Genomic DNA, 23,865 nt, shown 5'->3' on the forward strand with positions numbered 1-23,865 from the left:
TGTCAAAACAAACGAGCAAGGTGATTGCATCACTGAAGGTGTGATAGATTTGAACTAAACTAGGGGGGAGACACCATCACCATTTTGATATATTTATCTTTTATTTTCAAAAAATAATTCTGTAAATCAATATTGTTGAGTTCTGAAAATACATATTTAAAGTTCTAATTAAGAAAACTTCATGAAATTAAAATAGGGTCCTAAAGCTCTTTGCAAATTTTATGTACGTTGATAAAAAAAACATGATTAAAAACCATTTATGATCACACTTTTTTCATGTTAAAGGCTAGTATTGAGATCGGAAGGAAAGGGGTCAAAAACAGCTTTACTAACAGCAGAACAAAGGAGAGGGAGCGTTTTCTTGGGGCTTTTCTTTACCCTGTCTGGCTTGCTTTCACTGCCGCTGCTGCCCATTTGAAATTTTTCTTGACCGGTTCCTTCCGAAGTGCATATACAAACAACTTTAATGCAAAGATTAAATTGTCAAGACAAATTTTTTCGATGGATTAACTATGGTCCACTTGGAACGAGCTGTCAAGTTGGTCAAGAAGACCTTTTTTGTCAAGAAGGGCCGCAAATATTTGTTTTAAAATGATTTAAAAATCAATTTTAAATCCTTTGCGGTCGTAAAACAGTTTTCAGAAAAATGAGCTTTATCGTTGTGAACAATAATATCACAAATTTAAGCTGAATTTTAGGACCAAAGTTTCAAAACTCTTAAAAACATAAGTTTAACAAATCCAAAAATCCAAAAATTATAAATTTTAAATTCTGTAATATGTAGGGTAGGGTAGTCATCAATGAGACACTTTTGGTTTTCAACTTTCAACGATTTTTCTAATTTTTTCATCAGCATGTCTTAATGAGCTTTTAGTTGCATTATCTTTCTTTTAATGTGTTCTATCATTGACCAAAATATGAGATCGATCCGACCTCTACAGCCAGAGTTATTAAACTGTCTCATTGTAGACGCACTTGGCAGGAACAATGAGACAGCTGGGGAACAATGGGACACTCTACGAAAATCAACATTTTTCTAGCAAAACATCATGTTTTTGTATTGTTCCATTGCAGGTGACTTGCCTTGAATATTTTAGAGCAATTTTGCCAACATGAAACTTTTATTAACAAAAGTTACACTAAAAAGTATTAAAATTTTGTAATATCCATATATTAATACCAAATAACTTTGTATTTTTGGTTAAATGAAGTTTAAACTCTATAAATATGCCAAAAATCACTAAATAATTCATGTTTTGAAAGATTTCCATCGATTTTGAAAAGTTTATTGAAGAAAAATCAAAGTATCTCATTGTTACCCATGGGCTGAAATGAGTGGGGAACAATGAGACAGCCCTGGATTCTGGGTATATTCTAAATTTTGGCCAAATCTAATGAAAGGACATTGTAGCCCAACTTAATCCCTATGGAACGTCGAAAGAAATTTGAAGAAATATTAGTTTTGGTGTAAATGGCAGTCTACGAGCGAAAAAGTAATTGTTGTCCATAATTTACTTTTACACCCCAGAATCAAACATTTATGAATAACTTGTCAAGGGAGCGTAACCAAAGCCACTTTTATGGCAGACGTGTATCCAGTAGACACACATTTCCCCCAAATATGAGCCTGATTGGTTGAAACTACGACTTGTGAGAGCCATTTTATCATTGTTCCCCGTGTCTCATTGATGACTACTCTACCCTAAATTAAAAAAAAGCGTTTAAAAAAAATCAATTTTTGAGTTCCGTTAGCTTTTTTTTAAATATTTTTTTGCTATGTTTTTATTTTAAGATTTTTAATTTGTTTTCAAATACGTTTTAATCCTCTTTAAAAAAAATATCATTTTTGAAAATGTTTTTATTTTATTTTTCAAGCCAATAGCAAATATTATTTTGTTGCGTTTTGGATTTTTTGAAAACTTACGATTTCAAGACAAATTTACAGCTGTATTATAATTTAACAACTTTTTTTTTCAAATTTTGAAATGTTGAAACCTTGCCTTGTAATTTCATTTTTTTGTCCATCCTCCACTCGACATCGAACAAAATCTTAGAGAAATAGCGGTTTAAAAAAAATTGCATCGGTTTTTTATGATTACTATAACTCCGAAATTTTTAAATTCTTAATTTCAATAAATTCCAAGTTTAGAAAACTTCAAGATAAGACATTCAACAATAATCAAAGATAGTAAAAATTTACAAATACAAAAATAAAAAAATGGCTACCGTAATCTGGGGTGAATCGGGACTACAGTCTGAATAGGGACAGCAGTTTTTAGAGAACTCAAAGCTTTTAAATTTGGAAATGGATGTACACATTTTGTTGGCCTGAGCCTGTTCTAACCGAAACCAAACGAAAAATCAAAATATTGTCCTCCAACATGGTTAAAACTGCTGTCCCAATTCGCCCCATGTGTCCCGATTGAACCCAGTTTACGTTATGTTTTTCACTAATATTTTCTTTATTATATGTAAAAATAAGAATGCAATAGTTTTTGTAGTTTCTAAACTATGCCTCTAAGAATGTTTAAACAATTTAAATAATATAGTTTTGATTTTATAGTAAAAAATGTGAAAACAAAAAAATAAAAGTGGCTGTAAAAACATGAAAAAAAACTTAGACAAAGGTAATGAGGAGGTGGTAGTATTAGCACAGAATACTATCAGAAACGAACATAAACTAAACAAGATAAATGCAAATCTGGAGTTTTTTTTTTTTTGAAAAGGTCCAATAAACCAAATTTCCAGTTTTTGCTTTTTGGGTGTTTTTGAAACCGCCTTGAGTCAGGGGTATTGAAAAACACCCAAAAAGCAAAAACTGAAAATTTGGTTTATTGGTCCTTTTCAAAAAAAAAAACTTCAGAAATATAAATACTAAAAATGTAACAAAAAGAAAAACATAAACCAAGAGCAGTTAAGTTTTTCCTAGATCAAAATTTGCTCAAAATGACCTCATAACTACGAAAAAATAAAAATTTTCGAAAAAAAATTTGGGCGGTAGAGGGTTAACAAGAATTTAAGAATAACATTTTAAACAATAAACCAAGCTGTGAATACCCAATTTTTTACATTTTGTTTTCTCAAACACATGCCTTGAAATGTTGAAAAAAAAAGCATTGAAAATTAAATCCCCAATAATTAAACAACAACAAACTAAACAATTTTTCGGGTTTTGATTATCTAAAGTGAAATTTTTCCATGAACTTCGGATAATTCAGTATACTGAATTCAAAAATTGTTATATTTATTATCCAGCAAAAAATATATCTCATGGATTTAATGTTTTGAGCACAAAACTTTTACTTCTTATCTTTAGTTTAAACAATTCTTTTCTGTCGCAATGTAACTCCTCAAATAATTTCTTTAAACTACAATTCCGTGATCAAAGCTTCTTTTTGTGCACTTCCGCATCGTGCGCCGCGCGCTCCTCCACGGTGTCAAACATCTGCATACAGTGCCGGCAGAACCGCTCCCGGAACTCGAGATCTTCCCTGTGCGCCTCCCTCCGGTGCTTGATCCGTGCCAAATTGGACGAAAACTGTTCGCCGCACGATTCACACTTGAAGCTGGCCCGAACCCGGTGCACGTGCCACTTGTGCTCGGCCAGCGATTTGAGGTGCGTGAACGCTTCCGGACAGTACGGGCAGGCGACGGTGAGGGCGGTCGTGCGCACGTGCTTCTCGAAGATGTGCCGTTTGATGCCACTTTCGGTTTCGAACCGTTTCTGACAGAGCAGGCAGTAGAACCGGGTGTCGTGGATCTTTTGAAGCGCGTGTTTCTTCACGTGTTCGCTGTACTCGTCCAGAAACTTGAACCGGGGACTGTCCACGCAGTGGAGACAGTCGAAAATCGGTACCGCCGTCGTCTTCCGGGGATTCCGGTGATGCTCGTTGTGTTCGGCGTTGAATTTCACTCCGGTGATGAAAACGTCACACGAGTCACAGTAATACTGCCAGCATTTCGGATCCGAAAACGCGTCCGAACAAACCCGATACGTTTGCGGTTCCTCCACCTTGGAACCGCCCTCAATCACTTTGGCGTCATGCTCCGGAAGTGCCGCCACGAGGAACTCATCGTGACACGCGTACAAATGCTCGCAAGCGTCGTCCATCGACAGAAATCCGACCACGGCACAAATCCGGCAGAAAAACATCGAGCCCATCCGCTTCAGGAACTCAAAATCTTCCCCGTGGATCGCGCGTCTATGCCAATCCAGCTCCGGAATTGTGTAGAATCGTTCGCCACACTGCAGGCAGACGGTCCGGGCGTGCAACTTCAGGTGGTGCCGCATTGGGTCAACCGACCGGAAGCGACTCTTGCACACGAAGCACCGGTGCAGAGTGTCCAGTTCTAGCAGTTCTTTCGGAATCTCACGCACGGCCAGGTCGCGCAAGTTGGCGTCGTCCAAGTTCACTTTCTCAACGAAGGTGGAGGAGGAATCTGTGAGCTCCGGTTCCGAGTCGGAATCGATCACAATTGGAGCCGGTTCTGGTTGCGGCTCTGGACCCGGTTCCAGTGCTACCTTGCGCTCTTCACAAACTGTTCCGGATTTGGTGATTGAAGAAACGGGGAGCATTTCTTCGAGATCTGCGGAATAGATTGCTTAATTTGAGCTTCGAAAACAAGCTGATAGCTTTACTCACCTAATACCGAGTCTATATTCATTTTTTTAACTGAATCTTTTCAGCAGGATTTTTTTCAGCTTGGCTTGCAATTTTAATAAATTTCACTCGGTTTAGTTTAGAATTTTCTAATGTTGTGACGTTTCTCGGCTTGGTGGCTTTTTTGTTTGCATGTTTGTGAAGTTTGCTGTGAAGCATCAGGTCAACAAAACAACAGCTGACAGCCCACATTGAACGGGATCGGGTCGGTTGATCGAGAGATGCGCACCAAAAGCAGGTAAAAAATTAGAAATTAAAATTGGGTACTAAAGCCCTATGTCAATTTTTATGTACAACGGTAAAAAACACGATTAAAAACCATTTCTGATCACTTTTTTTCATTTTAATGCAAAATATTTTTTTGACAAGACAACATTTTTTCGATGGATCAACTATGGTCCCCTTGGAACGAGCTGTCAAGTAGGAGCTTTTCTGTCAAGAAGGACCGCGAGGTCAATTTTTCAAAATTGATTTAAAAATCCATTTTAAACTCTTTGTGGTCGTACAAAGGGTAATTGTACTCAGAAAAATGAGCTTTATCGCTGTAAACAATAATATCAGCAATCTAAGCTTCATTTTAAGACCCAATTAAATTGAAATTCAAGAATTTAATGAATTTCAAGAATTAAAAAAAAAACAAAAACTTTAAGAATTTCAAGAATTTTAAAAATTTGAAAAAATTTAAAGGTTTTAAAAATTTTAAAGGTTTTAAAAATTTTAAAAGTTTTAAAATTTTTAAAAGTTTTTTAGAAATTTTAAGAATTTCAAGAATTTTATGAATGTTATGAATTTGAAAAATTTAAAATTTTTAGAAATTTTTAGAAATTTTAAGAAATTCAAGAATTTGATGAATTTGATGAATTTGATGAATTTGATGAATTTTATGAATTTTATGAATTTTATGAATTTTATGAATTTGATGAATTTTATGAATTTTATGAATTTTATGAATTTTATGAATTTTATGAATTTTATGAATTTTATGAATTTTATGAATTTTATGAATTTTATGAATTTTATGAATTTTATGAATTTTATGAATTTTATGAATTTTATGAATTTTATGAATTTTATGAATTTTATGAATTTTATGAATTTTATGAATTTTATGAATTTTATGAATTTTATGAATTTTATGAATTTTATGAATTTTATGAATTTTATGAATTTTATGAATTTTATGAATTTTAAGAATTTCAAGAATTTCAAGAATTTTAAGAATTTCAAGAACATCAAGAGTTTTAAAAATTTCCAAAATTCAAAGAATTTTAAAAATTAATCAGAAAAATTAATCAGAAATTTCAAGAATTTCAAGAGTTTTAAGATTTCCAAGAATTTTAAGAATTTCAAGAATTTTAAGAATATCAAAAATTTTAAGAACATTAAGAATTTCAAGAATTTCCAAAATTTATTGAATTTAAAAAATTAAAAAAAAATCAAGAATTTCAAGAATTTCCAGTATTTTAAGAACTTCAAGAATTTCAAGAACCTTTAAAATTTATAGGATTTTAAAAATTAAAAAAATCAAGAATTTCAAGAATTTTGAAAAATTTCAAGATTTTCAAAATTTTAACATTCTTAGGAATTTCAAGAAATTTCAAGAATTTCATAAATTTCAAGAATTTTAAGAATTTCAAGAATTTTTAACAAATTTTTTTTGAGGATATTGAAAGAAATTCAAGAATTTCCAAAAATTTCAAGAATTTCCAAATTTCAAGAATTTTAATAATTTCAAGAATTTCAAGAAATTTTATGAATTTCAAGAATTTAATTTTTTTAGTAATTTCGAGAAATAATTTTTTTTTATATTTTAAGAATTTCAAAAATTTTAAAAATTTCAAGAATTTTCAAATTACAAGAATTTTAATAATTTCAAGAATTTCAAGAATTTTATGAATTTCAATAATTTTCAGAATTTTAAAATTTTTCGGAATTTTAGGAAATTTCAAGAATTTTAAGAATTTTAAGAATTTCAGGAATTTCAAGAATGTCACGAATTTCAAGAATTTCAAGAATTTCAAGATTTTCAAGAATTTCAAGAATTTCAAGAATTTCAAGAATTTCAAGAATTTCAAGAATTTCAAGAATTTCAAGAATTTCAAGAATTTCAAGAATTTCAAGAATTTCAAGAATTTCAAGAATTTCAACAATTTCAAGAATTTCAAAAATTTCAAGAATATCAAAAATTTCAAGAATTTCTAGAATTTTAAGAACTTTTAGAATGTAAAGAATTTCAAGAATTTCAAGAATTTTAAGAATTTCAAGAATTTCAAGAATTTTAAGAATTTCAAGAATTTCAAGAATTTTAAAAATTTCAAGAATTTCAAGAATTTCAAGAATTTCAAGAATTTCAAGAATTTCAAGAATTTCAAGAATTTCAAGAATTTTAAAAATTTCAAGAATTTCCAAAATTTATACAATTTGAAAATTTTTGAGAATTTAAAAAAATTTAAGATTTTCAAGAATTTTTAAAATTTTAAGATTTTCAAAAATTTTAAAAATTTCAAAATTTTTAAAATTTTTAAGAATTTCAAGAATTTAAGGAATTTCAAAATTTCAAGAATTTCAAGAATTTCAATAATTTCAAGCATTGCAAGAATTTCAAGAATTTCAAGAATTTCAAGAATTTTAAAAATTTCATGAATTTCAAAAATTTCAAAAATTTTAAAAATTTCAATTGTTTTAAAATTTCAAGAATTTCAATAATTTCAATAATTTCAAGAAATTCAAGAATTTCAAGAATTTCATGAATTTCAAGAATTTAAAGAATATCAAAAGTTTCAAGAATTTCAGGAATTTTAAGCATTTTAAGAATTTTAAGATTTTTAAGGATTTTAAGAATTTTAAGATTTTTAAGGATTTTAAGAATTTTAAGAATTTTAAGAATTTTAAGAATTTTAAGAATTTTAAGAATTTTAAGAATTTTAAGAATTTGAAGAATTTGAAGAATTTTAAGAATTTCAAGAATTTTAAGAATTTTAAGAATTTTAAGAATTTTAAGAATTTTAAGAATTTTAAGAATTTTAAGAATATTAAGAATTTTAAGAATTTTAAGAATTTTAAGAATTTTAAGAATTTTAAGAATTTTAAGAATTTTAAGTATTTTAATAATTTTAAGAATTTTAAGAATTTTTAGAATTTTAAAAATTTTAAAAATTTTAAGAATTTTAAGAATTTTAAGAATTTTAAGAATTTTAAGAATTTTAGGAATTTCAAGAATTGTATGAATTTCAAAATTTTATAGAATTTTATGAATTTCAATAATTTATAAAATTTTAGGAATTTTTAGATTTTCAAAAAATTTTGGAATTTCAACAATTGGGTACTAAAGCCCTATGTAAATTTTTATGTACAACGGTAAAAAATACGATTAAAAACCATTTCTGATCACTTTTTTTCATTTTAATGCGAATTTTTTTTTTTGACAAGACAACATTTTTTCGATGGATCAACTATGGTCCCCTTGGAACGAGCTGTCAAGTAGGAGCTTTTCTGTCAAGAAGGACCGCGAGGTTAATTTTTCAAAATTGATTTAAAAATCCATTTTAAACTCTATGTGGTCGTACAAAGGGTCATTGTACTCACAAAAATAAGCTTTATCGCTGTAAACAATAATATCAGAAATCCAAGCTTCATTTTAGGACCCAATTTCAAGAATTTCAAAAATTTCAAAAATTTCAAGAATTACAAAAATTCAAAAATGTCAAGAATTTAAAAAAATGTAGTTTTGAAATTAAGAAAAATATTTTATTTTTTTCAAATTTTAAAATTTTCATATCTTTCAAAGCAGAAGAATTTCATGTGTCTTAAACTAAAAGGTATTATTATTTTAGATTTTTTTAAAAGAATTTTAAAATTAATATTTAAAACTGTTGATGAATTTCAGAATTGGGTCCTAAAATGAAGCTGATATTATTGTTTACAGCGATAAAGCCACGGATAAAGCTTATTTTTCTGAGTACAATGACCCATTGCACGACCACAAAGAGTTAAAAATGGATTTTTAAATCAATTTTGAAAAATTATCCTCGCGGTCCTTCTTGACAGAAAAGCTCCTACTTGACAGCTCGTTCCAAGGGGACCATAGTTGATCCATCGAAAAAATGTTGTCTTGTCAATATTTTTTTTTGCATTAAAATGAAAAAAAGTGATCAGAAATGGTTTTTAATCGTGTTTTTTACCGTTGTACATAAATATTGACATAGGGCTTTAGTACCCAATTTAAGAATTTTTTAAACCCTCGTCACAGATTTGAGCTTTTTCAATGTGGGGATTATTCACATCTTTTGACAGCTCCAACCAAACTTACAGTAGCGGCCGCTCAAAATGTTTGTTTTCTTTTCGCATCAGCCGCTGTCAGTCAGATTTTTTTTCTTTCGAAAAACCGCCTCAAATTCAACTAAAAAAAAATTCCAAAACACGAAAAAAGTGCAGTGCGTGGCCAAAAAAACAAGCAGCGTTCTGTAATCGTCAATTTGAATGTGACTGTTTGTGTCGCTGTGTGATAAGAAACGACTGATAAGCCAGGGCAACGTGAACTCTTAACAGGATTAGTCGCGGCAAACAGAAGGAAAAACATGAATCAACTGGTTTGAGGGGACTTTTCTTCAGTGCCTACTCCGTTCGGCAGGTTTGTTTACCCTTTTTTAAGGATATCGATTTCCGGTGAAATTAATGTGTTTTTTGTTCGTTCCGACAGGATGTCGTCGTGGGAGTTTTCGTGGACTGACGTGTGTCCGTCGGGGCTGCGTCCCTGGGTGAAGGATTACAACGATTTGGCACCGTGCTTTCAGGAGATTTGCCTCCAGTTGCCGATTTTGGTGTTGTTTGCGGTGTTTTCTTCTTACTATTATGGGTCGCACTTCCGGCTGGTGTTCCGGAGTGGAACGCAACGGAAGGCTATACGAGTGCGGGTGGCGGCCTCGATTGGGCTGGGGTTGATTCCGGTGATGAAGATATTCTACATTTTGCGGACGCACGGGAAGATCTATCCGATTGATGTGCTGCTGTCGTGCGTTCAGTTTGTAGCCTGGTCGGTTCACGTTGGGTTTTTGGTAAGTTCGCTGAAGAGGGGATCGTTGAGTCAACGTGGGCCGCTCGGGATTATCGTGCTGTGGACATCGCTGCTGGCGTTGGCCAGTATTTGGGTCCACACGAACATCCATTCGGAATATTGGGTTTGGTACGTGGCGGATTTGGTCGTTTTTGGGTGTTACGGAGTGACGTTGATTGCGCCTGGGAATGCGCACTTCATCCGGGTTCAGCGAACAGTGGACGAGGAACGCCAGGCGCTGTTGACCCACACTTACACGCGATTCTTCGAGGACATTGACGAATCCGTGCTGGGACCGATTCAGGACGATGCCAACTTCTTCTCGCGACTGCTCTTTTACTGGGTTAAGCCGTTGATCTCCAAGGGTGTCGCTGGAAAGTTAAGGAAAAGTGACGACCTGTTCGATCTTCCCGAATGCCTCAACATGAACCGAGTCGTGGAGAAGCTTCAAAAGCAGCTTACCGCCTCGGCATCCCTCTTTAAAGCCCTGCACAAAAGTTTCGGCTGGGAATTCTACCTAATTGGACTCCTGCGACTCCTTGCTGACCTTTCCGGCTTCGCCGGACCAATCCTGCTAGGAGGACTGCTTCGCAGTGAAAACTTCCCCAACGTAACGGAACCCGCAACCGACCCCGACTGCGACTCCTGCCAGGCCGCCGACTTCCGGTCTTACTACTACGCGCTCGGCCTCCTCGCGGCCACCCTCATCAGCTGCTTCGCCGGCGTCCACTTCAACTGGAAAATGACCCTCGTCAGCACGAAAATGCGCATGAGTCTCGTAACGGCCATCTACCGCAAGTCCCTGACCGCCAAAGGTCTCCAAAGTGCCCGCCCGGAAATCCTCAACCTCATGTCAACCGACACCGACCGCATTGTCAACTCCTGCGTCAGCTTCCACTCCTTCTGGAGCATCCCCTTCCAGCTCTTCACCACCCTCTACCTGCTCTACACCCAACTCGGGCTCGCCTTCCTGGCCGGCGTCATCTTCGCCATCGTCCTCATTCCGATCAACCGCCAAATCGCGCTCAAAATCGGCCAACTCTCGCAAGGCCTCATGACCGCCAAGGACGGCCGCATCGCCATCACCTCAGAAACAATCGCCGGCGCCAAACACATCAAAACCAACGCCTGGGAGGACGTCTTCCTGAACAAGATCGAACGCATCCGCGCTGAGGAGGTCGGCTTCCTGTCCCGCAGAAAGTACCTGGACGCGCTCTGTGTTTACTTTTGGGCCACGACCCCGGTCCTGATGTGTCTGCTCACGTTTGGGACGTCGGTTCTGCTAGGAAGTACTCTTACGGCGGCCACCACCTACACCAGTGTGGCGTTGCTGAACATGCTGATTGGACCGTTGAACGCGTTTCCGTGGGTGTTGAATGGGCTGGCGGAGGCGTGGGTGTCGCTGAAGCGCGTGCAGGAGCTGATTGAGGTGAGTTTCTTGGTTTGATTATAACTTTTTGAACTGTAAACAATTATACAAAACACATAAATTGAAAATCAGCTTAATTTTAAATGTGCAAATTTATAAAGTTATTTTGGAAATATTTATAATTACTTTTTTTAATATTTAAATTTTAAAAAGTTCTAAATTCACTTCAAAAGTTTTGTTAAAAAAAATTATTTTCAAACTTCCTAAACCATTAAAAAAACTAAAATTTCAGTTTTTAAAAAGATTTTAAAATATTTTTTGAAAAAATTAATAAACACATTAACACAGAGATTGTAAAATAATGTTTTCTATAAGCTAAATTAATTGTTTTAGTGGATACTATAACTATATTGAACTATATTCAATTCAATTGAAAACAATTTTAAATACATTTTCCTGCATTTAAAATTATGTATATGAAGCTTGTCTGTGATCGATCAAAAATATTTTATTTTGTTTTGTGAAATTTCGTTGTACAGTACTACAAAATGTTTTTTCTTCAGAGAAAAAAAAAGTTTCGTCTGTAGTGAGATATTTTGTAAAACAACTGGACAGCTGTAAAATGCATTTTGAAACACTTTTTTCATTCAATTGTTAATACCATGGCTTGTTATTTCAATTTTTATTTTTTTTTGCTCCCTCCTCGACTTTTGTCAGAGTTGAGGGACATAAACTCCAAAAAATATTTGCAACGGCCTTAATATAAAAAAGAATATCAAATATTTATTTTTCTTACTTTGGGATTATTTCAATAGAAAACGCATTTTTTTAGATATCTAAGATTTACATTTTTTTTAGTTTCAAATATTTTAATAATTTTAAAAAGTTTAAAATTTTTCATCATTTGGATAATACCAAAAAAAGAAAAAAAAATTAAGATTTTATTTTTTTTAGAGATTTTAGATTTATTATTTATGGAAGCTTCAAATTATTTTCAATTTTTTTTTAGAAACTTATTAAATTTTAAACTTTTAAATGATATTAGAGAAAACATAAAAAATAAATAAAAAAAAAAAGAATTTAAATGCTTGTTTATGTTTTTGAGTTTTAGTTTTTTTTCGACTTTTTGTTAATTTTTCCTGAGTTTTAAAATTTTTATAATTTTTAATGAAATTTTAGATTCATGAAAACAAAAAAATAAATTACAAAAAACATAAATATATTTTGTTAACAAAACTTTAAAAATCTATTTTTTAAAATTAAAATCAAAAGTTTCAAAAATCTGTTTTTTTTTATGTTTAAGAAATTTAAAATGACTTCAAACATTAAAAAAAAAATAAAATTATAAAGATCATGATTCAAACACAAAATTTTCAATGTTTATTATTTTTGGACTTTGATATTTTTGAAATCCGGAAAAAAATCGTTTTTTATCATCCCTATTTCCGCATTCTTACACTTTACAAACTTTTAATTTTTGAATTAATCTAACAAAATAAAATTGAAAAATATCACATTTTTTAAATATAACTTTAGAAAAGATTTTTAAGAATATTTTTTTTCATTAATTTAAAATTATTTTTTAGGAACTTTTTTAATTTTTTTCATTTCATTTAAATTTCATTTAAACATTTAAATGATTTTAAACATTAAAAAATACATAAAATTAAAAAGAACACGAAAAAACCTTGTGAAAAAAAAATGTAATTTTCAGATATTATTTTTGAACCATCCATTTATTTAAGTTTTATTATTATTATTTTTTTTACAATTTTTAATGAAGCTTTTAATTTATGAATTCAGCCTCAAAGGTTTTTAGAGATTTAATTTTTTTAAATTTTTCTAGGAATTTCAATCATTTTTATGATTTTACACATGAAAAATAACTTAAAAATGAACAGAAAACAAAATTTGTAATGTTTATTATTATTATTTTCAAAATCGTGTTTTTTATCCAAATTAATGATTTTTTTTTAAATTTTTACAATTTTTAAGGCAACATTTATTTTTTTATTTAGCTAACAAAAAATATGAATGTCAACAATAATATTCAAATTTTGTAAATTATTTTCACTAGAAAATGACAAATTACAAAACTCTGAAAATGTATAATTTCTCTAGAGTTTTTTTTAATTTTAAAAGTTTTTAACATTGTAATGTTTAAGAAGTTTAAAACATTTAATTGATTTCAAACATAAAAAAAATAAATGCTTCACTTTTGATTTTTGGGTATTTGTATATTTTAAATTTAGATTTTTTATTTTTTCTCATTTTTAAAACTTTTAATCAAACTTTTAATTTATGAATTCTGTTGACAAAATTCGCAATTCGCAATTTTCAGTGTAAGAACGGGCCTTGACCGATCTTATGCACCAGGTTCCCGACGAACACGCACTGCCCTTACACCTACATCTCACCCTTGCTCTGAGTCAGTACGAGCAGCACGCTAGAACACGCTTTGAGTGTTCGTGCCAGGCATGCACACCTTCTTTTCCGGTTACGCATTTTAACTCGGCCGGGGGTGGTACATTACGTAGGGTTTGATGTAAGTATAAGCGCCTAACCATTTATAGTGTGCCTATCAACTTTCATTAAAGCAAAAACTGTTTTATTTTTAGTTTGAATTCAAAAACTTATTGTGATTTACTGTGTATTGTTTTCTCCTGAAATCTTCCCTATTGTTGAGTCGTGTTTATCTGTTGCTATTTCTTCTGTCGCGATGTTTTGTTACAATATTTTGGTCCTAAGCATTTTATAAAAGTTTTTCAAAAGTACAATAGTAATATTTGTGTTTATTCTTTGATCATTCCAAAAATTGAGTAAGGGCTCGAACCTCATTTGTTTGAAGAAAAGGGTGAAGATTGAAACCAATGGACCGTGAAAGAAATAAACTTTTGAAGAATCAATAGTAAAAGAAAGATAGTAATTGATGAAGTAGATAAAGAAATTAACAACAAAATAAATCGCTGCCAAATTAAGGGAAAACAGACAGTTTGTTACAGCAGCATCAATAAGTAAATAGAGTGGAAAAACGTTGAGAAATAAGAGAATCAAGAAAATAACAGAATATAGATGGTAGATAGAGAGGCTGGATCCTATTAGAGAACGGACATCCCAAACCAAAGCACCAATCGAAGCACGAGAACTGTCAAACGGAGGTACCAATCGAGCAAAAGACAAAGGATTTTGCTCGATAGGCACCTCCGTCTGACAGCTCCCGTGCCTCGATCGGCACTTCAGGCTTGAGATGTCCGTTCTCCAATAAGCTCCAGGCTCTCTAATGGTAGATAAAAACGGAAAGAATAGAAACCCCGTTGTGCGATGTTTCAGGTACATCCACAGCAGTTGACTCAACATACTGCGAATCAAAACAATACCGTCTACAATCACAAATTACTTCCCTGTCCCACATTGGCGCGCCCTTTCTTTTAGCCGTTTCGATTCTGACCCGCGGTGGTCAAAGGTTTACGAGCCGTTTCCACAGGCCACCAGCTAGGTCATCATGAAAACCAAGCCAACGTGGAGGTAAGAAAATAGGACACTCGCAAGGAACCAGAGCTATACTGTTCTGATCAAGATAATTCGGATGATCTAACAGAACTACGGATGTAGTTAGTTACGCTCCTTCCAGGATGTTCCTTACGTGGACGTCAACCGAAGAGCACGCAACAAGGTCAGTGCCATTGCATGCTCTTAGGTATCAATCCTTGGCCTGCAAATTCTGTTGACAAAAATGTATAAATTACAAAAAATAAGAATACATATATTTATATTGGGGATATTTTTTTCGTTTTAGAAAATTTCAAATTTGAAAAGATGAAAACAAAAAAAATTAAACATTTAAATGATTTTAAACATTAAAAAAAGATTTATGTAATTAAAAAGAATACGATTTTTTGCCTTCCTCACGTTACTGACGAAAGGCTATAAAATCACTCGAAAAATGAACTTCTCAATTAGACCTCCTAGACCTACCTTCATGTATACCGTAAACTGGGGTGACTTTGATAGCCCGGGGTGACTTTGATAGGTTTTTCAAATGCCCGTCAAATTAATATCTAAACATTTTTGAGAATTTTGAGCATGCAAACATTAAGGGATAGCTTATTATCGAACATATATGCAAAAATATGACTGTTACATTGGATGTATCAAAATTAGTAGCCAAATCAAATTTCTATCAATGTCACCCCGGGCTATCAAAGTCACCCCAGTTTACGGTACCTATCGACTCAGAATCAAATTCTGAGCAAATGTCTGTGTGTGTGGTGGGATGTTGATCAAAAAATTGTCACTCGATTATCTCGACATTGGCTGAACCGATTTTGTCCTTTTTGGCGTCATTCGATCCGTCTTGGTGTCCCATAAGTCGCTATTAAAAATTATACAGTTTAGTTAAGTACTTCAAAAGTTATGCTAAAAACCATTTTAACAAAAGTCCGGAAGATTGTAAAAAGGGTGGTTTTTGTAAGAAAACCCGTCATGCTATACATTTTCAGAAAGGTATTTAAAAGACCTTTCCAACGCGTCCAAGACATTGAAGATCTGACAAATTCATCATAAGTTATAAGCACTTAAGTGCTTTTTATACGCTTTTTGGAGGCCGGATCTCAGATATGTTGATGAAAATGATGTCCGGATCTCTCATGCGACCTATCGTTGGATAGGTATTCAAAAGACCTTTCCAACGCGTCCAAAACATTGAAAATCTGACAACCCTATCAAAAGCTATAAGCACTTAAGTGTTATTTACGCACTTTTTGCATTTTGGATAGCACCCTTTAAATGTGAGGAAGGCGCCAACCACCTAAGAGTGGATTAAGTATCGTTTTTTCATTTTCGTTTGTTTTTGAAATTAGGTTTTTTTTTTGGTTTTTCACTATACAAATTTCAGTTTTTTTTTCATTTTTTTGAATTTAGCTGGCAATAGAAGAAAAAATGATACAGAACTATACTAGCCAAATATCTGTCAAAACATGTAGACCAGTTGAAAACAATAAAAAAACATAACTTTTCAATAAAGAAAAAAAAAAACAATAACGATAGTTCAAAAATGAAATAAAAAATCGGGAATTGTGAAAAATCTTTTTTTTTAATTACAAAAAAATTAGTACATCAAAAATTTCTTTGTTTTACATTTTGAATATTTTTTCAATAAAAAAAAATCAAATTGAAAAATTTCAAAAACCTCAGCTTTTTTAGAGATTTTAGATTTTAAAATTTGTAAAGTTTCAAACTTTTTTGAGTTTTTTTTAGGTTTTAGATATTTTAAACATTTAAAACATATAAAATTAAAAATAACATAAAAAAAATTGAGACCATTTTCAATTAAGGAAACCAAAACGAATCTAAATTTAAAAAACTTGACCGAAGTTGAACTAAAAACTTTATCTCATTGCAGCTCCCCAACATCAACCTGTCCGAGTACTACAAACCGCTCACGGAAACGGAAACGTCCTACTCGGGTGCGTCCCGCCGGCCGGTGGTGATCGCCATCCGGGACGGCCACTTTGAGTTCGACATTCGGCGCAGCCGCAAGGAGGTGGACCTGGTGCAGGAAGACATTGTCGACTTCCGGTTCGAGAACCTGTCGCTGCAGATCCGGCAGGGCGAGCTGATCTGTTTGGAGGGACCGGTGGGTGGGGGGAAGACTTCGCTGCTGGAGGTTGTTTTGGCGAACTTTAAGTGCACGCAGGGCGTGGTGGCGCTGGGTAATGTGGAGGAAGGGTTCGGGTATGTGGCGCAGAGTGCGTGGTTGCAGCGCGGGACGATCCGGGAGAATATTTTGTGGGGTGAGATGTACGATGACGCGAGGTACAAGGCGGTGATTCATGCTTGTGCGTTGAACTATGATTTGAACTTGCTGAAGGGGGACGGGACGGGCGTGGGAGAGCAGGGTCGGACGTTGTCCGGTGGACAGCGAGCGAGGGTGGCGTTGGCCAGAGCGATCTACCAGAACAAGCAGATTTATTTGTTGGATGATATTTTGTCGGCGTTGGACGCCCACGTGGCGTCGCACATCGTGCGGCACTGCATCTTTGGACTGCTGCGGGACAAGACTCGGATCATCGTGACACAACACCCGATGGTGTTGAACCAGGCGAACCAGATTCTGCACGTGGAGAATGGGAAGGTCAGCCAGAGTGACATCACGAGTGCCGCTTCGTTGATGAGCGATTTTGAGGACGACGGAGAAGATTTGGCGGGGACGCATCTGAATGCCGAGTACGAACCGCAGTGCACGAAGGGGGACGACACCAAGAGTCTGGACAGTGTGATGGCGGAAGAGACGCGCGAGTTTGGCCATCTGGATAGGAAAGTGCTTGGGGCTTATTGGAGCGCTACCGGGAGGTCACTTGGCTTTTGGGTGGTGTTTTCGGTGCTGCTGATGCAGGTTTCCCGGAATTTGACGGACGCGTGGCTGGCGTATTGGGTAGGAGCTTCCTCCGGAGGAGTTCCGCCTCCTCAACCAAACGACACCCTGCTGGAACTGACAGACAACGACACAATCCAAAACCTCTGGAGCATCGGATCCTTCCGGAGCATCCTATCGATGGCCCAGGACTTTCTGTCCGCCCTCGTCAAAGGAGTGGACCACGACTCGGAACTGACGGAGGAGCTGCAGCAGGAAGCGCTCTTGCCTGAGGTGAACAACAAAACGCTAACGATGTACTACCTTGGGGTGTACAGCGCGTTGGCCGTCGGCAACTCGCTGATTACGCTGGTTCGGGCGTTCCTGTTTGCCTTTGCCGGCATCCGGGCCGCCAAGTACGTGCACGACAAGCTGCTCAAGAGTGTGCTTTATGTGAGTATTTTTTACTTGTCTTGATTGAATTAGGTTAAATTTTCTTCAAAACTGTCGATTTAGAACTTTTGCTTTCAAAATCCTGCCGAAAAGAAACATTGAAAAAGTTTGACAGTTGTTTGGAAAGCTGAACGACAATTTTTGACAGTTCTTGTCTGCCCCGCAAAATTTCGATACCCAGTCGTGACAAATCAGCTCAATTCGGTTAGATTTCCTTACGCGCCTACTAACGCAACAAAAATCGCTCTCCATTCCAGACCAACTTCCAGTTCTTCGACGTGGCCCCGCTCGGGCGCATCCTGAACCGGTTCTCCTCGGACGTGTACACCATCGACGATTCACTGCCCTTCATCGCCAACATCCTGCTGGCGCAGTTCTTCGGCCTGCTCGGCGCCCTCTCCATCAGCCTGTACGCGATGCCCTGGCTCGGGCTGCTCGTAATCCCGCTGTGTCCGATCTACCTGTCGCTGCAGAACCAGTACCGGTTCGCGTCACGGGACATCAAGCGGTTGGCGAGCAACGCGCTGTCGCCGCTGTACGCGCACTTTACCGAGACGCTGCAGGGGATGGGTACAATCCGGGCGATGAGGGGGGAGGCCCGGTTCAGGCGGGACTTTAGTTTCAAGCTGGAGGAGAGTATTAAGGCGCAGTTGTCGGCGTCGGCGGCGCAGCAGTGGCTGGGACTGAGGTTGCAGCTGTTGGGAGCGGTTTTGGTGGGTGGGGCTGGCCTGTTGGCGGCGATAACTTCGGCGCACTTGACGTCGCCGGAGATGGTGGGGCTTACGATTTCGTATGCGTTGTCGATTACGGGGCTGCTTTCGGGGTTGTTGAATGCGGTGTCGGAGACGGAGCAGGAGTTTGTAGCCGTTGAGCGTGTTCAGCAGTATTGTGAGCTGGAGAAGGAGCCGAATGCGGATGGTTCGGCGGATCCGCCGTTTGGATGGCCGTACCAGGGGGTTGTGCAGTTTGAGAATGTATTTTTGAGGTACAGAGAGCATTTAGCTTGTGCGTTGAAGGGATTCACGCTGCACATAACCTCTTGCGAGCGGATTGGCGTGGTTGGACGAACTGGAGCAGGTAAGTCTTCTGTGCTGGCATCTATGCTGCGGGTAGCTCCGCTGGACCAGGGTTCAGTAACGATTGATAATGTCAACATTGCAACGTTGCCGCTGGACGTGTTGCGAAGTCGCGTGGCGGTCGTATCGCAAGATGCGTTCCTCTTCAACGGAACTATCCGGGAGAATCTCGACCCGCGAGGATTGCACCTGGACTCGGAGATCTGGGAAGCCATTACTTGCTGCTTGGCCTCTCCGTTAGTGCAAGCTTTGGGCGGTCTCAACGCCAAATTAGACCCGTCCGGGTCGAATCTGTCCGCCGGACAGAGGCAACTGCTCTGCCTTACAAGAGCCCTACTGAAAAAGTCCAAAATCGTCCTAATCGACGAAGGAACCGCCAACCTGGACTGCGAGTCCGAGTCGGCCATCCAGATGGTTCTGAAGAACGCGTTCCGCGGCCGGACCGTAATTCTGATCGCCCATCGACTGAACGGCCTGCAAAACACCGACCGGATCGTTGTGATGCGGGACGGCGTAATCTCCGAGCAGGGAACGCCCCGGGAGTTGGCCGCAAACGAAGAAAGTGCATTTCACTCGATGCTGCTGGAACAGCAGAACACGGCCTTTGGCCAGCTGTAGAAGAGTCTGCTAGTCATAAGAGAGAAATAGCGTGGAAAGACTGCAAATTTCCACAAATATTCTGATTTTTAAGCGAAGTTTTAATTTGTGCTGTGTAAAAAGTGCAAGTTTTGTCTTTCTATAATTCCTTTTATTTCAATCGTAGTTAGGTCAAAAAATAATCGTTATAATATAAACATCATTCACTCAAAGCAAAGATCATCAGCAAACACTTTGGTTCTATATTCTGGAACGGAAAAAAGAAATCTCCCTCAACCCACCAAGTTAGGCCACATGTTTGACCCGCTGCAGCGCGATGTAGCACCGCTTTGTGGCCAGGTCGTGATATCCGACCGGGCCGATCTCGCAGTCCGCGCAGATGAGGTACTTGGTGTTGGCGACCGTGTGCGAGAAGGCAATGTTCTCGAAGGTGAACATGTCCGCCACCATCCAGAAGCGCGTTAGCTTCTGGCAGGCGAGTTCCGGTTCGCCGCCCGCGTCCGGTTGACGTTTCTTTTGGCGGGGTTCCGGCAGGTCGTACTGGAAGAGTGAAAGAGTTTTTTGTTAGTAAACATTTCAGTCAAATTTTCATGTTTCCGGGCTAAAAACGCAATTTCCGGAGAGTTTTTTTTTGAATTTGCTTAACCGGTATTCGAACCTTCATAGCTGCTGTTTTTCACAACATTTCTAGACTGGGTTCGGCACACTTCAAATATTTACGAGTCAATACAATTCTGTTAAATTCACCAATGTTTGGATTACATAAAATAAAACTGATACATATGGATAAAAAACGACTGAACAAACAAGGTTGAAACCAATTTTTAACCGGTTGAAAGAACTCAACTTCCTAGTCAACTCAATTCGAATTCTGAAACGGAGCTCGAATAGAATCGAATTTCGTTTCAATAGCAACAACAAGATACGGAACCGGAAATTCGTATTGAATTCAGTTTCAGGATTTGAATTGAACCGACTGGGTTTACTTAGAATCTAGCAGAATTATAACAGACTTAAAGTGGACACATAGTTAGAGACCCTAAATAGGGAGACTGGTCTAAGCTTGCTAAATCGATCTGGCAACGTATGTTTTGAGCTTGCCAGCACTGCCAATTTTTGCTGGGCGTAAAGGCAAATGCTCGTTTGGATACGTCAAACTCGTGTCTGTTTGGGTACGTCAAATTCACTTCGACCAGTCTCCCTATTTAGGATCTCTACACATAGTGACAATTCGACGGTAACATTTCAAAAGGCATCATGTACATTTTGACACTTTCTGAGTTATTGCATATTCTGAAAGTACTCCTAATAAGCTACCTCTCCACCAAAAATGAGCAAAAGTTACTTCAGTAAAATCTGTTTAATCATGATTTTAAATAAAGTAACATAAACAAAATCTCAGCCATCAGCAGTCACTGTTTATATAGCCCTGTCAACCTGTCAAACAAAAGGCTACATAAACCTCGTGACGAAAAAAAAGCAACATGAAAAAAGCGACATGTACATTCGGCGAAGAAAAACGAATCATAACAAAGCGCCCCCCTCAGTGACAGCAGGGTGATATCGACGTAGGTGATTTCAAAAGAAGTTATGTTTGTTTTTCTCAAATAAAATTACGGAAATAATGTTTTATTGAATTTGGATGATCAAGTATCAATAAAAGCAACGTTTTTCATCGTTTGTTATCATTAGAACATCTTATTTTGCTTTTATATTAAAATGGGAATTGAAAATGGATGCTCAACATTCAAATGCGTTTTTCTCAAAACGCATGGTTTGTACATGATGCTTTTTGAAATGTTGGCGTCGAATTCTGCAGATTAAGCAAAAACATTCTCAATGTTATGTATCAAATAAAATTCTATTCTATTATTAGTGTAATATACACTATTTCATAGCTTACCAAATCATCACAAAATGATTAATTTGTTAACGATTTATCAATACATATTGTTGAAAAAAAAATGAAATTGTTAGCTAAAATACAGTTTAATGACCCCAACACTTTAGACCAAGAAAATCCCTCTAATTAAATTAAACCTGTAAATCTAAACCGAACCATCAACACTCAAACTCACCTCAACTTCAACGTAATCTGCACAGCCCGGCTTCAGCATCAGGGAGTCACAATGCGTGCACCGGACGTTGGTTTTGTTCTTCTCCTGTTCCGTCAAATCGGCCACGTTCAGTGCGGTCTCGTCGGTGGTGCTCATGCTGGATTAAATACTCTTGAACTCGTAAACTTAATTTGCCGGAATAATTTACTGTTGGTGAAATTTTATTTGAGTCGGAATGATTCGTGGACGTTGCGTTGGTTTGTTTGTAAACAGATGATAAACAGTGGGAGAATTGTCAGTTTGACGTGTTGTTGTTGACGTTTGGATTTTTTAGGGGGTAGGACACTAAAAATTCTTTTTGAAAATCTTTTGAATAAAATATTTTTTAAATAATGTAATATATATTTTTAAATGTAAAATTGTAAAATGTTTTCCAAAAAATATTATTCTTATTCTTCAAAATATTAGAGCAGGGGTATCCAACCCTTTGCTCAATTCAATTCGAAATTTATTCAGCAATTATTTTTAAAACAACATTGGCCAAATAGTGTTAGTAGTTTGCGATATGTTTTGATGAAAAATAAAATATTTTGGATTTGCTTATTTGAACGCGACTGAAAATTACAAACGTATCAATAATTTTTAAAATTCTCAAATTCCTTATAATTATAATCTTATAATCTCAAAATGCAGAATCCTAATATTAAAAGGACGGATTTTATTAATTCCTCGAAATAAACTAAACTAGAGGGATAGCCCAACAATTATTAATAAATTGTCTAACAGAAAAAAAAATTAAAAAAAAAAACAAAAACATTTAATTTATTTTAAACGGAAATAAAAAAAAAGACATTTTTTTAATTTCAATCAAAAAGTTAAAAAAATCTTGAATCTATTAATTTAAAAATAAAAAAAAATAAAGTATGTACCAGAAAATTACTTACAAAATTAAAAAAAAAACCTAAAATCCAAATTTAATAATCGAAAAATTCAAAAATTTAAAAATTCTAAAATTCTAAAATTTTAAATAACTTTATTTAGTATATCTAAAAAAATAAAATAAAACATGTAAATCATCCAAAATTTTAAAATAAAAAAATCTAACTTCAAAATATTAATAAAAAATATTAAAATTATCAAACTCAAAAGTTGAAAATTCAACATTTGATTGCAAAATTGGTTAAACAACAAAATTGTCTTGAAGATCCTAATATTCTACTCTATCGGTCAATATAATAAAATTCTATTTTACAGACGTGCCTCGGTTTAGCACCGCATATGGGGGATGCAAAACCGAGGCGTGCATAACCGAGGCACAGAGCTTATGGGATTTTGGCTATATGGGAGACATTGGCTTAAATCGTACGAAAAATCATGCAAACATCAAAAATTATAGTGTTTTGGAATCGGGATGATGTCAGCTATCCATTAAAATTATTATTTCATGAAAGTTTTCACAAAAATACGTATTTTTCCTGTATTTCGAAAATGCGATTTTTTTTCCTAAAGAAACCAACAATATATTGTAATTGCAATATGGATATCAAATGATCAGGGTTTTTCCATACATTTTGGATGTAACAATAACACTTTTAGAAAGTACTCAAAATTTTCACAAAACTACGTATTTTCGAAAAAAAATACCCAAAATTCCAATTTTTACAATATGGGTATCAAACGATCGGAATTTTTTCATACATTTCGAATGTAATAACAACATTTTTAGAAAATACTGAAAATTTTCACAAAACTACGGATTTTCGAAAAAATACTCAAAATTTCCATTTTTACAATATGGGTATCAAACGATCGGAATTTTTTCATACATTTCAAATGTAATAACAACATTTTTAGAAAATACTCAAAATTTTCACAAAACTACGTACCGTAAAACGGGGTGACTTTGATAGCCGGGGTGACTTTGATAGGTTTGCGATTTTTCCGCAAAATGAAGAGTACAATTAAAATACGTAAGGAATGGTTCAGAAACATACTGACCGTGGTAGAGAAGTGTTCAAAGTACCTCATGAAGAACTTTTCATAAATTTTTGAAAAGTTTATAAAGTTAGTTAACTATAGTTAAGAAAATGTGGATGAAAGTCATTATTTTAAACTTCTCAAAGTGTCATGATTTTCTCAATGAACATGATTTTTTATCGGAAAACGGAATGCATTTTCGGATTCTTTGGACAATTTTCCACTAGGAGAAGGTTAAATAAGTTTGTAAATAATAAATGATATGTGTTT

General features: G+C 35.3%; 3 protein-coding genes across 3 annotated transcripts; 1 reads left to right on the forward strand and 2 right to left on the reverse strand.

Moving 5' to 3' along the window:
* Nucleotides 1–3,271: 3,271 nt before the first annotated feature.
* On the reverse strand, nt 3,272–4,784 carry LOC6035984 (zinc finger protein 91). The gene is made up of 2 exons (XM_001846039.2): nt 4,644–4,784; nt 3,272–4,587 (listed from the first exon to the last, which is right to left on the reverse strand). The coding sequence occupies exons 1-2, from the start codon at nt 4,663–4,665 to the stop codon at nt 3,383–3,385; spliced, it is 1,227 nt and encodes a 408-aa protein (XP_001846091.2). The 5' UTR covers nt 4,666–4,784; the 3' UTR covers nt 3,272–3,382.
* A 4,230-nt stretch (nt 4,785–9,014) lies between these two features.
* On the forward strand, nt 9,015–19,791 carry LOC6035986 (multidrug resistance-associated protein 7). The gene is made up of 4 exons (XM_038253057.1): nt 9,015–9,291; nt 9,361–11,143; nt 16,485–17,888; nt 18,146–19,791. The coding sequence occupies exons 2-4, from the start codon at nt 9,362–9,364 to the stop codon at nt 19,580–19,582; spliced, it is 4,623 nt and encodes a 1,540-aa protein (XP_038108985.1). The 5' UTR covers nt 9,015–9,291; nt 9,361; the 3' UTR covers nt 19,583–19,791.
* Nucleotides 19,691–21,885, reverse strand: LOC119766852 (guanine nucleotide exchange factor MSS4 homolog). Its single transcript, XM_038253058.1, has 2 exons — nt 21,640–21,885; nt 19,691–20,101 (listed from the first exon to the last, which is right to left on the reverse strand). Exons 1-2 carry the CDS (start codon nt 21,772–21,774, stop codon nt 19,847–19,849), a joined length of 390 nt encoding a protein of 129 aa, XP_038108986.1. The 5' UTR covers nt 21,775–21,885; the 3' UTR covers nt 19,691–19,846.
* Between the last annotated feature and the right edge of the window lie 1,980 nt (nt 21,886–23,865).

This window comes from Culex quinquefasciatus, chromosome 2, assembly GCF_015732765.1.
Source record: "Culex quinquefasciatus strain JHB chromosome 2, VPISU_Cqui_1.0_pri_paternal, whole genome shotgun sequence".
In the NCBI taxonomy this organism is placed as follows: domain Eukaryota; kingdom Metazoa; phylum Arthropoda; class Insecta; order Diptera; family Culicidae; genus Culex; species Culex quinquefasciatus.

What these genes read in the sequence shown, in the direction of transcription:
- LOC6035984 (XM_001846039.2), bottom strand. Translation starts at nt 4,665, where the DNA reads ATGAATATAGACTCGGTATTAG. An exon ending in GAATATAGACTCGGTATTAG is followed by an intron (nt 4,588 to 4,643) that starts GTGAGTAAAGCT and finishes TCTATTCCGCAG; the next exon opens with ATCTCGAAGAAATGCTCCCC.
- LOC6035986 (XM_038253057.1), top strand. Translation starts at nt 9,362, where the DNA reads ATGTCGTCGTGGGAGTTTTCGTGGACTGACGTGTGTCCGTCGGGGCTG. An exon ending in GCGTGCAGGAGCTGATTGAG is followed by an intron (nt 11,144 to 16,484) that starts GTGAGTTTCTTG and finishes ATCTCATTGCAG; the next exon opens with CTCCCCAACATCAACCTGTC. An exon ending in TGCTCAAGAGTGTGCTTTAT is followed by an intron (nt 17,889 to 18,145) that starts GTGAGTATTTTT and finishes TCTCCATTCCAG; the next exon opens with ACCAACTTCCAGTTCTTCGA.
- LOC119766852 (XM_038253058.1), bottom strand. Translation starts at nt 21,774, where the DNA reads ATGAGCACCACCGACGAGACCGCACTGAACGTGGCCGATTTGACGGAA. An exon ending in CAGATTACGTTGAAGTTGAG is followed by an intron (nt 20,102 to 21,639) that starts GTGAGTTTGAGT and finishes TCACTCTTCCAG; the next exon opens with TACGACCTGCCGGAACCCCG.